Source organism: Gekko japonicus, unplaced genomic scaffold (assembly GCF_001447785.1).
Source record: "Gekko japonicus isolate JY-2015 unplaced genomic scaffold, Gekko_japonicus_V1.1 scaffold1569, whole genome shotgun sequence".
In the NCBI taxonomy this organism is placed as follows: Eukaryota; Metazoa; Chordata; class Lepidosauria; order Squamata; family Gekkonidae; genus Gekko; species Gekko japonicus.
In genome coordinates this window covers 406,101-422,328 of record NW_015169825.1, presented here as the reverse complement: position 1 = coordinate 422,328, position 16,228 = coordinate 406,101, and the positions used below count along the sequence as shown (strand labels likewise).

Here is a 16,228-nt window from a genome sequence, read left to right as displayed (position 1 = left end):
AAAATGAACTATCTTCCTCCCTTTCAATTTGTATGCCCAGATAGTAAGAAACATCTCCTAGCACTTTCTACTTCTCTGTTTAGGTACTCTACCACACTGTTATAGTCCATTTGCCTGTCATAACCCAGAATCCAGTCAACATATGCGAGAATAAAAGTACAGTGTCCATCTCTGTGTTTAGCATACAGACATGAATGCTCTTCTCCTTGCCTGAAGCCTTTTCGTGCTCCTTGTTTAGTCCATACAGCCCTGTCTGCAGTTTGCAAAATAAATTTGGTTGTTTGGGGTCTATAAAACTTTCTGGCTGTTCCATGTACAAATCTTCCTGGATCTCCCCATGCTGTCTTTACATCTAGATCAGGGGTGTCAAACTCATTTGTTATGAGGGTTGGATCTGACATAAATGAGACCTTGTTAGGCCGAGCCATGTGTGTCATAAAATGTAATGCCAGGTAGCGGAGATATAAACTTTATAAAGGACACAAACACAAAGGTGTGTTTTTTTTTACTTAAAATAAAAACATGCTTAAAACATTGGCACTCTTGCAATATTTTGTTTATTTAACAGTGTCTGATAACTGACACCTCTTGCTCTGAATCATTGCATCAAATGTCTGTGCTGTTGCAATCTTGAGTATACTGTTCAGGTGTGTATCTGTAAGTTGCAAACCTAAGATGATGAAATAGCAGCAGAACTGAAGAAGCAGAAGACAGCCAGTTCCACTGCAGGCCTGATAGAAGCCCTCCGGGGACCTCATCCGGCCCCCGGGCTGCATGTTTGACACCCTGATCTAGATGTTTGACTCGCATTTTCATGGACACTGCTGGGCTCAGAAGTAATCTGATTGTACTATGTTTAACCACCGGTGCAAAAGTTTAGTTGTTTTTGTTGTTGTAATTGTTATTTAAAAAATAAAACCTTTTTATAAGTGTTTTAAAAAGTTTCATCAAAATCCTGACCATATTCTTGTGAGAAGCCTTTCACAACTAATCTTGCTTTGTGACGTTCCACGTTTCTCTCTGCATTTTGTTTGACCTTAAACACACTTTTACATTCGATAAGATTCTTTCCTGGTGGTAGCTTTGTCAAGGTCCACATTTTATTTTTGTGTAGAGCATCAGCCTCCTCTTGCACTGCCTTCTTCCACCTGCTGGCTTCGGCTGCTGACATCTGTTCTACTTCCTTCCAGGTAGAAGGTTCAGATGGTATCACCGACCTTCTGAGATTGGACAAGCATAAGGCTGGTATGCCTTTGTTCAGTCGCAATGAACATTGGAAGTGTGGTCCTGGATTTTCATTTGCTATCAGAAAGCTGTCCAGTCCACCTGTCTTCTCATTCTCACTTCTGCCTGTACTGGCTTTCAGGCTCCGAGTATCAGGTGCCAGAAGTTAGGCAAGGCAGAGCCTTGGTCAGGAGTCCAGAAGTCAGGCAAGGCAGATTCAGTGGGTTAGTGTCTATTGTACATGTTGTGTCCACATCTAACATCCTCTCTTGGCTGGTTTTTATAGCCCCATGCCTAAGGGTTATGCTTGCAACCAGCTGCTTAGAAGCAATACTGCAATTACTTATCTTTGTTATCAGCAAGCAGCTGGCATTGGGCCAGAAGGCGTGCATTTTGCCGTCTTGTGTGTAGCTCTATTCTCAGCCTCCGTCTGTGGCACTCTTAAGGGAGTTGGTGATACCAGTGGGCTGGGAATGGCCAACTGAGGTTCACCTGCTGAATCAAGGCTGGAGGGTGTTGGTGGCTCTGCACCAGCTGTTGGCTGTGAATCCTGACAAGCCTGCAGCTCATTTTCCTGCTGGTCAGCTTCTGTTAACTCAAGGCTGGCTACATGGGGCTCCTCTTCTCCTGAGCCCTGGCTGACCCATGACACTGCCTCTTCCTGTGTTGTACTGCTCCAAATCTCTGGCATGATTGCTTTGGAATCTGCCTTCTGAGGTTGTGTGTCTTGCTCTGATGCTTCATCATTGTGCACTGGTTCAAGGTCTGCCAGTATTGGTCATCTGCCTTTTCTGAGGCACATGATGCAGTCTCTTCTCTACTGGCTCGGCTTTTGTCAAAGTCAATCACATGCCTGACACGGACTTCACCTGTTCCTGGATACAGCACTCTGTAACAGAAAGAACTTCAGGAGCTGTGAATTTATTTCCTTGTTCTAAGGGGAGAGGGAGCATTCTGATTAAAATCCGTTGCTTTAAAAACTTAATTCTGGTGTGAAAGCACAATAAACTCTTTCCAAGCTGAGTTATGAGTTGGAAAATGGAACATTTGAAGGCTGGTTTGTTTGACTATCTTGGGAACCACCCTCTCCCTACCCCAGGTTGTAGGGCTTCTAGCAGATAAGGTATTTAAATCAGCATTCACACACATATACCGTTGTCCTGTCTTAAGAGGTTATGTTGCATGTGCTTCAATTTTCTGAATACTGGATTTGTACAATAGAAGAATTATCAGTCTGAAATGTTTGATTTCATATGAAAGTGATTTGTACTAGCTGTAAGCCAGTAAAGAGGCTTTCTTGAAACAGAATGAAATAGAAATCAAACTGTAGCACTGAAAAGGTTGAGAGTATCTTTTTCCTAATAATTCATAAATACCCACCTGGAGAAGGAAGCATCAATCCGTGTTGAACTTTACAGTCCTTAGAAATGTGCCGAGCTGGCCTGCAGAGATTTTTCAAGTATACCAGCCAAGTTTCTAGTTTCTGTTTAGGCCTAGAATACCCTGCCTAATACTGCTCTGAGAGTTGGAGTTAGAGGGGGGAGTTGGAGGTCTGTCACAGTAGTCGAGAATCAGTTAAAATTGCCCCCCCCCCAATCAGCAGACATGATTGGCAGATGTCAACCCATTCAGTTACATATTTAAAAGACTTCTGAGGTTGTATATAAAGTTTTATAACAATTAATGTTCATGTATGTAGAAGATACCTACATAATAAGTGGGAAATCTAAGCCAGTGATCTAAAATGAGTTTCTTTCCCAAGGACAGCATTATTTTGGAGCTGAGATTGGTGAATTGGGTTCTCAAGTAGGGGTGTGCATGCACCAACAAAAATGGTATTTTTCCAGTTTGGCTATACCAGACCAGAAAAATACAGGTGTATACTGATATTGCGGGATCCCAATATTGGTATGATATTAGGATTCAGGAAAGAATCGCTATTGCTGAATTTATTCGGCTCCATACCTTACCATCCCTCCCTGAGTTGCGTTGCAGTGGCTGCACGCCTCAGTGAGTGAATGGAAGGCATATAAAGAGACTGTGGTCTCTTTAAATGCCTTCCCTTCACTTGCTGAGGCATGTAGTCGCTGCAGCATGACTCAAGGAGGGAAGACATTCATGGGGCTTGGTGAAAGCCATTTGAAGAGAACTTTCTCTTTAAATGGCTTTTGCAAAACTAAGCCACGCGCGAGGAACCTGGAAGTGGCGCAAGTTCACCTGGAAGGTGGGTGAAATGCTGCTGTGGCAAGTGAAGCTGAGCCCAAATAAAAGCTGGATAATATTGGCTTTTCTTCTGACTCAGCTAAATCAGTAGCCAAATCGGTATTTTTCGGGTATTTATTCAGCCGAATCATAGAAAATCTGATTCGGCTGACTGATTTGATCTCCTTGCAGTCCAAGGGACTCTCAAGAGTCTTCTCCAGCACCATAATTCAAAAGCATCTATTCTTCAGCACTCGGCCTTCCTTAGTCCAATTCTCACAGCCATACATTACTACTGGAAATACCATTGCTTTGACCATGCGGACTTTTGTTGGTAGGGTGATGTCTCTACTTTTTATTATGCTGTCTATGTTTGTTGCTTTCTTCCCAAGGAGCAGGCGTCTTTTAATTTCATGGCTGCAGTCACCATCTGCAGTGATCTTGGATCCCAGGAACGTGAAATCTGTCACTGCTTCCCCAAATATCTGAGGTTGTTGATCTTTTCCCCAGCAATCTTAATTCCCGCTTGTGATTCATCCAGGCCAGCATTTCGCATGATGTACTCTGCATATATATTAAATAAGCAAGGTGACAGTATACATCCTTGTCGTACTCCTTTTCCTATGCTGAACCAATCAGTTGTTCCGTATCCGGTTCTAACTGTCGCTTCTTGGCCCTTATACAGGTTTCTCAAGAGACATGTGAGGTGGTCTGGTACTCCCATCTCTTTAAGGACCTGCCATAGTTTGTTGTGATCCACACAGTCAAAGGCTTTAGCATAGTCAATGAAGCAGAAGTAGATGTTTTTCTGGTACTCTCTTGCTTTCTCCATAATCCAGCGAATGTTGGCAATATGATCTCTCGTTCCTCTACCTCTTCGAAACCCAGCTTGTACTTCTGGCAGTTCTCTATCCACGTACTGTTGAAGCCTAGCTTGTAGGATCTTGAGCATGACCTTGCTAGCGTGTGATATGAGTGCAATTGTGCGATAGTTTGAACATTCCTTGGCATTGCCCTTCTTTGGGATTGGAATGTATACTGATCTTTTCCAATCCTGTGGCCACTGTTGCGTTTTCCAAATTTGCTGGCAAATTGAGTGCAGCACTTTAACAGCATCATCTTCTAAGACTTTGAATAGCTCAGCTGGGATACCATCACCTCCACTAGCTTTGTTGTTAGCAATGCTTTCTAAGGCCCATTTCACTTCACATTCCAGGATGTCTGGCTCGAGGTCAGTGATTATACCGTCGTGGTTGTCAAGGACATCGAGGTCTTTCTTGTATAGTTCTTCTGTGTATTCTTGCCATCTTTTCCTAATCTCTTCTGCTTCTGTTAGGTCCCTACCGTTTTTGTCCTTTATCATGGCCAGCTTTGCATGGAACGCTCCCTTGATTTCTCCAATTTTCTTGAAGAGATCTCTAGTCCTTCCCATTCTGTTGTTTTCCTCTATTACTTTTCATTGTTCATTCAGGAAAGCCTCCTTATCTCTTCCTGCTGTTCTCTGGAAATCTGCATTCAGTTGGGTAAATCTTTCCTTTTCACCTTTGCCTTTTGCTTTCCTTCTTTCCTCTGCTATTTGTAAAGCCTCATCAGACAGCCACTTTGCTTTCTTGCATTTCTTTTTCTTTGGGATGGTGGTGATTGCTGCCTCCTGTACAATGTCATGAACCTCTGTCCATAGCTCTTCAGGCACTCTATCTATCAGATCTAGTCCCTTAAACCTATTCTTCACCTCCACTGTATATTAATCAGGGATGTGATCTAGGTCAAATCTGAATGGCCTAGTGGTTTTCCCAACTTTCTTCAGTTTAAGTCTGAATTTTGCAATGAGTAGCTCATGAACTGAGCCACAGTCAGCTCCAGGTCTTGTTTTTACTGACTGGATAGAGCTTCTCCATCTTTGACTGCAAATTATATAATCAATCTGATTTTGGTGTTGCCCATCTGGGATTGAAATAAAGCTAGATTTTGCCCACAGGACTCCCCATCCCTGATTGAAGGAATGTTGAATACAGTACAATTCTCCTTCTTCTAGATTTCCCCAAGTTAGTCTCTCAGATTCCATAGACCAGCCAGCCTTAAGAGCAAGATACTTATACGGCAATGAAAGGCTTTGAGTTTGTTTGTGTTATACATATGTGCTTGTGTGTGTGCGCATTTAAAATAAACTAGATGCATTTCCTACAAGAAAGTGAATTCAGTGTAGAAAATACATCTTGTGTAAATGGCTTATTCAGTCTTCATTTTTGCTCATTCTTAAAATGCTTTACAATCTTGTTGAAGACTTTTCTTATTGCTAATGAAATGTATTTGCATGCCTCAGTAGGCAGAATAGCAACTGTGCTCCAAATTCTCATATGGGTGCAAGAACCACTGTCATAAATAAAATTAAATAAATAAAATTAATACTTAGATGATGAAGAATACATAATTGTTTTTAAATGTGCTGATTTTTATTAGAAACAGTTGCAGTGTTCTTGCCCACATTATTTCCTTTTCATAATATGAATTTCTGTGCATCGAAGACTCTAGCTGTATACTATTGTGTAGATAGTAAATAAAATGTAACTGTTCTTTTTCTTTTTGTTGTTCTGTTACTGTTCAGCTTTCTCCATCATTATATCATTTCTGGGCACTCTGCACTTGCAGCCTGATACTGCACAGGCTGAGTTGTTTGGCTCAACCTAATAAATCTATTAGGAATGATGAGTTAAGTGTTTACTTGCATAATCCTAATAAAACCTAGGTGCGGAATATGTCCAAAATCTACTTGTGATCAATGAAAAGAACTTCAGTTTGACTTCAAAGTGGTAGATGGAAGGAACAGGTTGACCTGGTTGTCAATATTTTCCCTGGGATGGCCCAGAGCTGCAGTCATTTCTCAAGAGACATTCAAAGGGCCAGTGCAAATGTAATGTTAAACAAGGTTAAGGGATTGAGAGTGATCCATGGGATTGCATTCTCTCTTTTCCTTATGCCCTTAACTGTGTCCCTGAACTAAAGTTAAATGTCATGTGTAACGGTTGCTAACCGTGATTAATTTATTATTTACATCATTTCTACCCCACCTTTCTCACAAATGGGGACACAGAGTGGCTTACAGCATTTCTTCTCTCTTGCATTTTATCCTCCCAACAGCACTGTGAGGTAGGCTAGGCTGGGAATATAGCCGTATTCACAAATTGCAGTGAACACACACACACGGTATTTGTAAAGTGTACACTTGATTTTTCTTTATACATGCATTAAGTAATTTTCATGTTACATTCAAAACACATACAGCTGAATGTGTGGTTGAACCCAAACACTTATCCAAGTATTGGTCCCTAGTTTCATTTGTAGAGTGAACACACGTTGACTTTTTCTTACAAACAGATGTATGCACATACATGCAGGGTGTACTCGTTAGCAGTGATTATGTCAGTGATGCAAGGTCACCCACAGCAGGCTTCCATGACAGAGGGGGGATTTGAACCTGGGTCTCCCAGATCCTAGTCTGATACTCCAGCCACTACACCACACTGAATACCAAGAATGCTTTTTGTTCTAGAGAAGGAGTGCATAGTCCCATGTCCACAGGCCTTATATTCCATCAGTTATTATTACTTCCAGTGGCCCTTGATGACACTCGTAAGAGAGTTAATTTAACCCCTCACAGCCACTGGTTTCTTTTTATAAAATGAGACCCTCTTTATGAACCGTGATGTTATAAAAACTAGCATTATTAACCTGTTTAAAAAACAGGGTTCAGAAAAGCATTTGGGAGATTATTACCACCTAGTACACATCCCAGGATCTGTACTGCCGAAGCAGTGTATGATAACGCATACCAAGGTTTGTGTGTGTGTGTTAAAACATGCATAGAAACATGCACACACGGGTGCACTATGATACAGGTGATCATGTGCTTAATACTACAGCAGTTGAGATGTATATTGGATCTAAATTCCTTTGTATTTGTGTGTCTGCATTGGAAAAATGTATGCCTGATACACAAATTGCATGTGTTTCATAAACTAGAAATTCTCAGAGTAATCTGAAATACAGTATTGCAAATCATTACCATTCTTGCAAATATAGAGTGATAACTGTGGGTTTTTTTCCCACTAGGAGATGAAAGCCGGGAAATTAAAAAACAAATTACAGGGATGAGAAGATTACTGAATGACAGCACTGGAAGAATCTATCAGCGGGTTGGCAAAGAGGGTGAGAAGCTGAAGGAAGAACCCCAGGATTTAGACTTGGCCTGGACTTCCCGCCTGAACCCCTCTGCAGAACCCCAAGCAAACCTTCATCCATCTCCAAGTGGTGCATGGAATGAAGTACCTGCTCAGGCGAGCCACTTTTCAGGACAGTATGGAACCCGTTCCAAAACATTCCAAAACCAAGCAAGAGCTGTGGGTTCCAATGGTATGACTTGCATTATATATTCATTACATTGTTTAAATTATGCTAAATTTCCAGGTTAAATTGTGAGAATATTGGCTCGTTAAACGTTTCAGTTCAACAGTTCTGGTGATGTACCTGTCTTCTTCCCCATTGCTACAGTTCCACTTTTTTGCTTTAATGGATTATTTGTTGGGTCTATTATGGCTGTGATGCATAACTGTGATATTTTCATGGCCTTTTTCACATGGTCCTCTCTATTCAGATTCTACATTTAAATCTCATACATTCTTCTGTGTATGTATTTACATGTATATGTAAAAGATGTGCCTTGTGTTTTATGTTTTGATTAAGAATTGTGAACTTGCATTTCCAAATGTTGCTAAATAACTTATATTTGGCTTTAGAGACAGAAAAGGGTACAGTCTTCTAAAAACCATTTAGGTACATCACTGTTGCTTGTTGTTTGGAATCTAGATATGTTTCATCAGGAAAGGAGGAGCTCTTATTTTAGCCTTTATCCCAAACAGTGGTAAATATCACCCAAACTAACTTTTCCCTGTGTTCAGAACCCATTCCTCCATTTTGTGAGCCTTTATCTTTGAAGACAACGAGCTTTCCTTCTCCAGGATCATCTACAATTTTATATTCCTCTCTAGCAAATATACTCCCTGGAAAAAAGATGTGTGTGCAGAGTGATACTGTTGAACTGAGGCTTGAGTCCTGAGCACTAATTGGCCCCAGCTGGTCTATTGGCCAGAGGGTGAAATGTATTTGGGGAAAACAGTGACCTTGTCTATATGAGTCCTGAGATTGGATAGAACTGGAAGTTTCTAGTGTGGCAGACAGTTTCCTTTTGATTTTCTGGCCTCCAAGGTGGATTACGTGCTAATTAAAACAATATAAGAACAAAGGCAAAAAACAGTTAAATCATACTAAAATCAATACCTTTCACATTATACACAGTGTATATTGTGTATATAGGAAAGAAACAAGTCCACAGGTATAACCTGATAAAAGCCTGAGAACATAAAACAACTTTTGCCTGGCATGTTGTAGAAAGAGTTCCATCATCAGGGTGTCCTAACAAAGAAGGCCCTGATCCCTGGAAGCTACCAATTTATAACGCCCAGCTTATAGGGGAGTGTGATTGTGAAACAAACCAGTCTTGAATAGGAAATAGGCATTTTAGGGCTGTGGAACCAAATGGGCTGCTTTGCTCAGCTTTCTGCATTGCTGTTTTAAGGATCCAAACCACCCCTTAGTATTACAAATCCACTGGTGCCCTCATCACAGTTAACTAAATTGGCCATCCTTTAGTGATGTCATTGGATGGCATGGAAAAAACTGCTGCCTTGCTCTTACTTCATGATGGATCTAGACCTAGTTTTAGTCCTTCCAGGACTGGGGTGAACCTGTCATCTAGACTGAGTCAAAACTGCTTGTGCTGGTAGTCCTCTTTTGCTCAGGAAACTGAAAGCTGACTTGGACTTCTTTTTAATGAAGCTGCTTGTCCTGATGGAATTTTCAGTTTGTCAATCCAGAGAATAGAAGTGTGACGCCACATCATTAATGGAAAAAATAAAAATAAATATGTAAGCTTCATATCTTGTAATGTTTCTGCTGTTCAGCAAGCCACTTTTAATTCAAAATTGGCTTTCCTACATGATGGGGAGGGGTGTAGAGAGCACAAAGAAGAAATGGCTGTTAAAGGCAACTCAATTTTTTAAAAGTATTTTTAAATTAAAAATTGATTTTTATTAATAGTTTATTGTTTTTCCATTAATGTACAAAAATTATAATTTGATAAAAATGTTGCTTTTGTTCCTTAAACCAATCATGGTGATGATTTGAGCATTGAGTGAGAATGTTTTCATAAGATGATTCTTGCTTCACTGTTAGGGATCTGAAAGAAGATGATAGGAACGTGGTGGGATGGTTAAAAAAGAGTAGGTTGAAATTGAATCCAACAAAGACGGATGTTCTGTGGCTGGGTGGGGGAGCTTTGGGGCTTGGGTTCAGCTTACCTGCTCTTGACAGAGCACCATTGGTACCAGTGCAGTCCGTCAAGAGCTTGGGCTTGATCTTGGATGCCTCTCTAAATATGGAGGCCCAGGTCACACTAGGGTTGCCAAGTCAAAATATCTTACCGGGGGGGGGGGAGCCTCGCTGGGCTCCGGGAGCTGTCCTTCGATGCGCGCCGCCATAGAGTTTTCCCTCCGACGATCGGGGCCACGCCCCCAACATGATTGACGTGGTTGCGTCACCTCTGGTGACGCAGCATAGCTGTGCTTCGGGGGGCAGAGTTCCCCCCGGGGCCTGATTCCGTGGCGGCGGAAATCGGGCCTCCGAAGCGGGGGTTTACCCGCCACCCGCCCCCACTTGGCAGCCCTAGGTCACACATACAGCCAGGTTGGCATTTTTCCATCTATGCCAGGCTCAGCAGCTGACCCCTTTCCTCAGCAGCTCACCCCAACTTAGCCACAGTAATCTATGAGATGGTTACCTCCAGGCTAGACTACTGTAACTCACTCTACGCTGGCCTGCCCTTAAGACTGACCCGGAAGCGCCAATGGATCCAGAATACGGCAGTGCAAGTCCTGACAGGGACACCACGGACTGCACATATTTGACCTGTGCTGGCTTCTGGTGGAGCACCGAGTCAAGTTCAAGGTTTTGGTTTTGACCTTTAAGGCCTTGAGCAGTCCGGGACCAACATATCTACAGGACTGCCTTCTCCGGTATGCCCCCAGGAGAGCGCTCCGCTCTTCACAGAACAACTTGCTGGTGGTCCCTAGCCCTAGAGATATCCAGCTGTCCTCAACTAGGGCCAGGGCCTTCTTGACCCTGGCCCCAACCTGGTGGAACTCTCTGCCAAATAACATCAGGGCCTTGCGGAATCTTATGCAATTCCACAGGGTCTGTAAGGCAGAGATGTTCTGCCAGGTGTTTAGTTGAGGACAGCGATGGCTTACATCATGGCTGGCACCCTTCCTGGATCTCTGTTCCCTGAAGGATTGAACATCTCTAATTCCTTCCCACCCACCCCATACGCATGAGGCAACACAGACCAGATAGTGGGAGGGATTCACAAAAATTCACCTTTTGATTTTTAATTACTGAACAATATATTTTGATAATGACTTTATGGTTTTATTGTTTTTGAATTTGTACATCTCCTAGAGGCCCACACCTGTTGGGATTAGGTGATTTAAAAATGTAATTAAATAAATAATAAGTCTTAATAAATATTCATTGGCAGAGCCTGCTTTTGATATGAAATACTGCCCCCCCCCCCACAGTATATAGGTAGACATGGGTATTTTCTGTCTATGATAATGGAAATTATCGTGTAAATTCCCCCATGTTTCAGTGGGAAATCAGGCCTTCATTGGAGACTTCAGTTTGTTAATACCCTCATGAGCAACGCATTATATTTGTAGCACAGAACATGAACGGGTATTTACTAACTATAATTGCTTTTTCAAAATATGATATTCATTGGAATATTTTAAAAACTGAAAGGGGAGAAGACGACTTCATACAATATTTTTATTAGCTAAGCTTAGTTCTTTGTGAGATACAAAGAGATGTGGATCTTATTCAGAGAGAGTAGAGCAGCAGGCAATTTTAAAAAAATTCATGTCATTATTATTATTTTTTCCCCTACTGCAAGGTTATATGATCAAATGGGAAGGAAGATAGATTTCCCCAGAATACCTCTGGAAAAAACTGGGAGCCAATTCTGTGCAAGCCCCACTGTAGGGCTGGTTCATGGTATCTTGTTGCCTTAAGTCTGGCACATGACCTCCTGGGCCTGTACTGCCCCTGGCCAGGTCTATGCCAACGACTTGTGGCAAAGCCATAAGGGGTCTGACTTGGCCCTGGCCATCAGCAGCACAGGCCCAGATGGTGATGTAAGTCGCATACTGTGTCACTTATGGCTTGGAGCAAATGAAATCCCTTTGATGCATCAGTACCCTCTTCATTCTGCAGCCACAAGCAGTCACTTGGGTAGCTTGGCCAGAGAGCCCCTTATGCTCTGTTGCAATGCATAAATGCTGAACAGCAGAACTTCTCAGTGAATTTGCTCTTGCAATGTGTTAACAGACAACTATTGACACGGTGCTGTGGCTTCAGTGGTAGAGCATCTGCTTGTCATGCAGAAGACCCCGGCGTCAGTCCCCAGCCTCTCCATTTAAAAGGGTCAGTAGCTGATGTGAAAGTGCTCTCCCTGAGACCCTTGAGTGCCACTGCCAGTAAGAGTAGACAGTCCTGACCTTGATGGACCAAGAGTCTGATTCAGTTTAAGGCAGCCTCTTATGTTCATACATGGTCAAGCTCACTGATTATCGTGGTATGTTCTGGGTTCATAGGGTGTGTTCATAACAGGTCCATGATCTGTTGAGTTTTTGTCTTGACTTTCTCTTTTTATTAACCCTATCATGCTTAAGAGCCCCCCTCCCTTTTTTTACATATAGTGCCACCTGTGTGGAGCTCCCTTTGTGTCTTTTGTATTCCGTTATCCACCTTGTCAGAGCTGTTTGTGAGGGATTTTCCTTGGCTGTCCAAAGCTGATTAGGTGCTTCCCTGCTAGAATATCCCATTATTGCAATAGAGGGAAGAAGCTTGTTGATGTGTCTTTGTGTTTTCCTTTGGGAGCCATGTCACTTCTCCCCTTGGAGTTGCTCTTCTGCAGAGCACTCATTGTCTAAACAAGTACACCAACCTTCAGATGTTCACAGACATTGGGGGGGGGGGCAGCACGCTGTACAGACATGTTCATCATGTGCCCATGAAGTCATTCAGGTAACCACATTCCACAGAATACTCCAAAAAGCAATCAGAGTGTTTCCAGAGTCAGCACCAAGCTTGCACGGTTGAATCATTTTCTTCGGGAGGGGAGGTTGAGCACCTCCACTGCAGGCAGAAGATCTCAGATTTAATTCCCATGCCTTTTCATTTAAACCAGGATCAGATAGTAGGTGATGTGAAAAGACCTCTACTTGAGACCCTGTGGAGCTGCTGCCAGTTAGAGTAGACAGCACTGGCTTTGATAGCCCAAGGGGTCTGGCTCTGTATAAGGCAGCTTCAGGTGCTCATTAGTTTAGAGGAAGGTCCATGGCTCTGTGGTAGGCCATCTGATTTGCATGCAGAAGATTCCTGGTTCAGCTCCCAATGCTCTCACTTGGTATGGGGTAGCATCATGTGATCGTGTGAGGAATGCATCTGGATTCCATGTAGCAAGCAAAAACATCTTTTTGGCCTAAAACATCAAAAAAACACCCTTACTTTTAAATATAACACTTGATAATGGTTGTCTAGGATGGCAAGGCCATCATTTAGGAACTGATCAGGGGTTAGCTAAAATCATCACCTTACCAAGGTCAGGAAGCATCAGAGTTGTGCCCAGGAAGGGGGTTCTGAATCTAAAAGATAATAAAAAGAATACTCATTGAAACATGATTCAGTAGCAAGGATAGAGATGGAAACTATCCTTGACTACAGCACTTGAACATAAATAATGGGAAATAGGAGTTTGTGATCCCAGAGAGCGGGAAAGTTATTAATATTTTCTCCTGGTTCCCGACTCCAGAATTTCTTTATCCCCAATTTTTATGAACAAACCTTTTTGTTTTTACTTTACTTTCTGAATACTATAAAACAACAAGCAGCTTTTAGCCCATTTGAGGCTTATTAGATCTTTACGTAATAAACTTTTATTATGCAGTCATCTCTTTCTTTGTGAGGCTGTTCCCATACCAGTGCAAATTTTCTCTGACTTTTTTGTTTAGCATGATAAAATGACTGTGATTGCAGCAAGGGCTTTTTGGTGCTACTGTTACCTGCCATGAACTTGCTTGACAATAAGGAGGACCACTGTGAGCTTACAATGTGTTTGCAGCTTTATACAGACTTCAGCATGCCATGTAATAACATTGGTGTGGGAGAAAGGGATGGCAGAGCACAACTCGGGTTACTGCCATGCAGTGGCAGTTTTAATTTTAGGTTTTGGCTTCCTGACAGGCATATATTGTCAGCTTTTAAAATCCTGTCATGGTCTTCTGTTGGAAAGAGCTTGGTCTTCATCACAGTGTTTATTTTCCCTTTCTTCCTCAGGAGAAATTCCAGTAGCTAATTCCTCAGCTGGCTCAAACTGTTGCACTTGTAACTGCCAACCAGCATTGCAGGCCATTCTTCAAGAGCTTAAGACCATGAGAAAGATAATGCAAATTCAAGCAGGTATGATAGTCTGTTGTATCACAAAAAGTTAATCTAAGTGGAATCCGCATACATGACATGCTTGCAATGAAATCTGAAGCAGAGTTACACCCTTGTTAAAAGAAATTTTCTTAATTCCTCTTTACCCAGTTTCTCCCTGAAATCCAGCAATCTGTTCCTTTTCTTTGTTTTACAAATTTGGAGTCAGTTTTGAATCAGTTCTGTTTTAATCAAAGAGGAGTTTGAAGAGAGGAGGGGCAGGACTGAAGTTCTGCAACATTTCAGAATTTCACTCTGTAGATGCTCAGAGGCTGGCAGTGTCTTCCCAAACCTTCCTATACTCCTGCTAGAGCCCCACTCAGTGATGTGTAACATAAAACAACTGCAGGGGCTGAAGTTACAAAAAGGTAAATTGGTTTTTCTACAAAGAGAAACCAAAGAGAAATTCCTCTTTAAAAAGAGAATAAGAAAAATCAGTGGCTGTATCTAGAAAAGTAAATTTTGGAAAGGAAATTCCCCTTCCCATAACAGCGCTATTCTAAACCCAGGGTTTAGGGTGTAAATCTGCTTAGATTGCTTTTGCCAGTCCAGAAACTGGACAGACCATATGCAGAAATGGTGTTGGAGACAGGATTTGGGGGGAAAGAATGGAGTGTGCTTAACTGCTTTCAGATATTTAAAAGAATATCCCCAATATATCCCCAGTATATCCACCAAAGATAAAATGAAAAACAATGATTTTAAGTTAGAGCGAGATTTAGATGAAGTTTGAGGACCAAAAATATAAAAGCATATTGCATTGTGGAGCTATGCACAGGCAGTGATATGCTAAGGCTTCTTCTGGGTATGCTTCAGAAGTGGCGCTTATTCATGTGTCCTTCGATTTCACATGACTTACTTTAAATCCTGATTCAGGTAAGTAGCCATGTTGGTCTGAAGCAACAGAACAAAGTTTGAGTCCAGTGGCACCTTTAAGACTGACCGAGTTTATTCTGGGTATAAGCGTTTGTGTGCATGCACACTTCATCAATGCCACTGGACTCAAACTTCTAGTAAATCCTGAGTTGAACCTTCTGAGCTCGTTGGCTTCTGTGGACTTAGACTGGAATAACTCTGCAGAGGTTGGCACTGGGAATGAGTCTACACTCAGTGGCTGGCAGTTAGATGTGTGAACTGGCGCCATTGCCGAGCGTTGTACTTGTATTTGAAAGGACATGAAAATTCTGGCTGTGATGCTAGGTTCATGACAGGCCTTTCACAAAAGCAAGTCATCATAGTGTCGAACGTGCATACTGTGAACTAGTCCTTGCCTAAGGACATTTCTCAAAAGCCTACTCAAAAGGTTATGTCCATATTAGCTAGGAAGCTGAAATTTGGTACATAGTTCTAAACTGCTATAATAGTTATATACCAGGGCTATCAATAAGGATAACATTTCTAATATATAATGGTCAAGGGTCAGCAGCCATTTTGGCCTGAGCAACGTAGACACTATGGCTTTATTGCTAAAGATGTTGCCATGCTGACAATTGGGGGGCGGGGAGTGTTGTTCTTGGCCAGACATCATGGGTGCTGCTGACAATGGTCTGCAGTATTGCTGCTCAGCATGTATGCGGGGAGGATCCCTGACCCTTTCCTAAGAGAAGCCCACGTTGTAACACAGAGCAAGTCAAGCTGTGCATAAGATGGGGTGTTGGGCTATAGCAGGGGTAGGGTGAGGTTCATCCTATCTAACCAAATTGTTTGGGGACTAGATTGCCAGCAGCGAATGCATTAGTGTGCTTCACTCATGGGCTTTTCTTTTCTTCAGTTGCTGCTCAGAACAGACATCAACCTTCCATTCCTTTGGTCAGTGCACAGAAATCAACAGTGTCAAGGAAGAGAAATAAAAAGAGAAAATTGCCCCCAAAGACTATTGAACCACTTACTGTGAATAAGAAACCCAGCACTATTGAAAATGAAAAAAAGCTATCAGCAAAAGCTGAAAGGTCTAGCCTGGAAGCATCTGAATCTTCTTTGAAATTGGAGCCACAGGTTTCAGGATTTGGAATCGTCCTTGATTCGTCAGCTTCCGATGTAAGTAGATCAGATCTGGTAAATTGCAAAGAGCTTTGAGTTTCTGGTAGAGCAACTCTTGACAGCAGTTGCTCTTGCCTTTCTCCTCATACAGGAAATCCAAGGCACAGGCAGTGCT

At 42.2% G+C, this 16,228-nt stretch overlaps 1 protein-coding gene across 2 annotated transcripts in view; it reads left to right on the top strand.

Moving 5' to 3' along the window:
* BEND7 (BEN domain containing 7) overlaps positions 1-16,228 on the top strand; it is an 87,253-nt gene that overhangs the window by 10,764 nt on the left and 60,261 nt on the right. Inside the window, exons 3-5 of one of the 2 annotated variants that reach the window (XM_015417235.1) lie at positions 7,537-7,836; positions 13,933-14,055; positions 15,845-16,110. In XM_015417235.1, coding sequence (XP_015272721.1) covers positions 7,537-7,836; positions 13,933-14,055; positions 15,845-16,110 — 689 coding nt within the window. The remainder of the gene's footprint in view (positions 1-7,536; positions 7,837-13,932; positions 14,056-15,844; positions 16,111-16,228) is intronic. The other variant, XM_015417236.1, reaches the window with a different exon arrangement.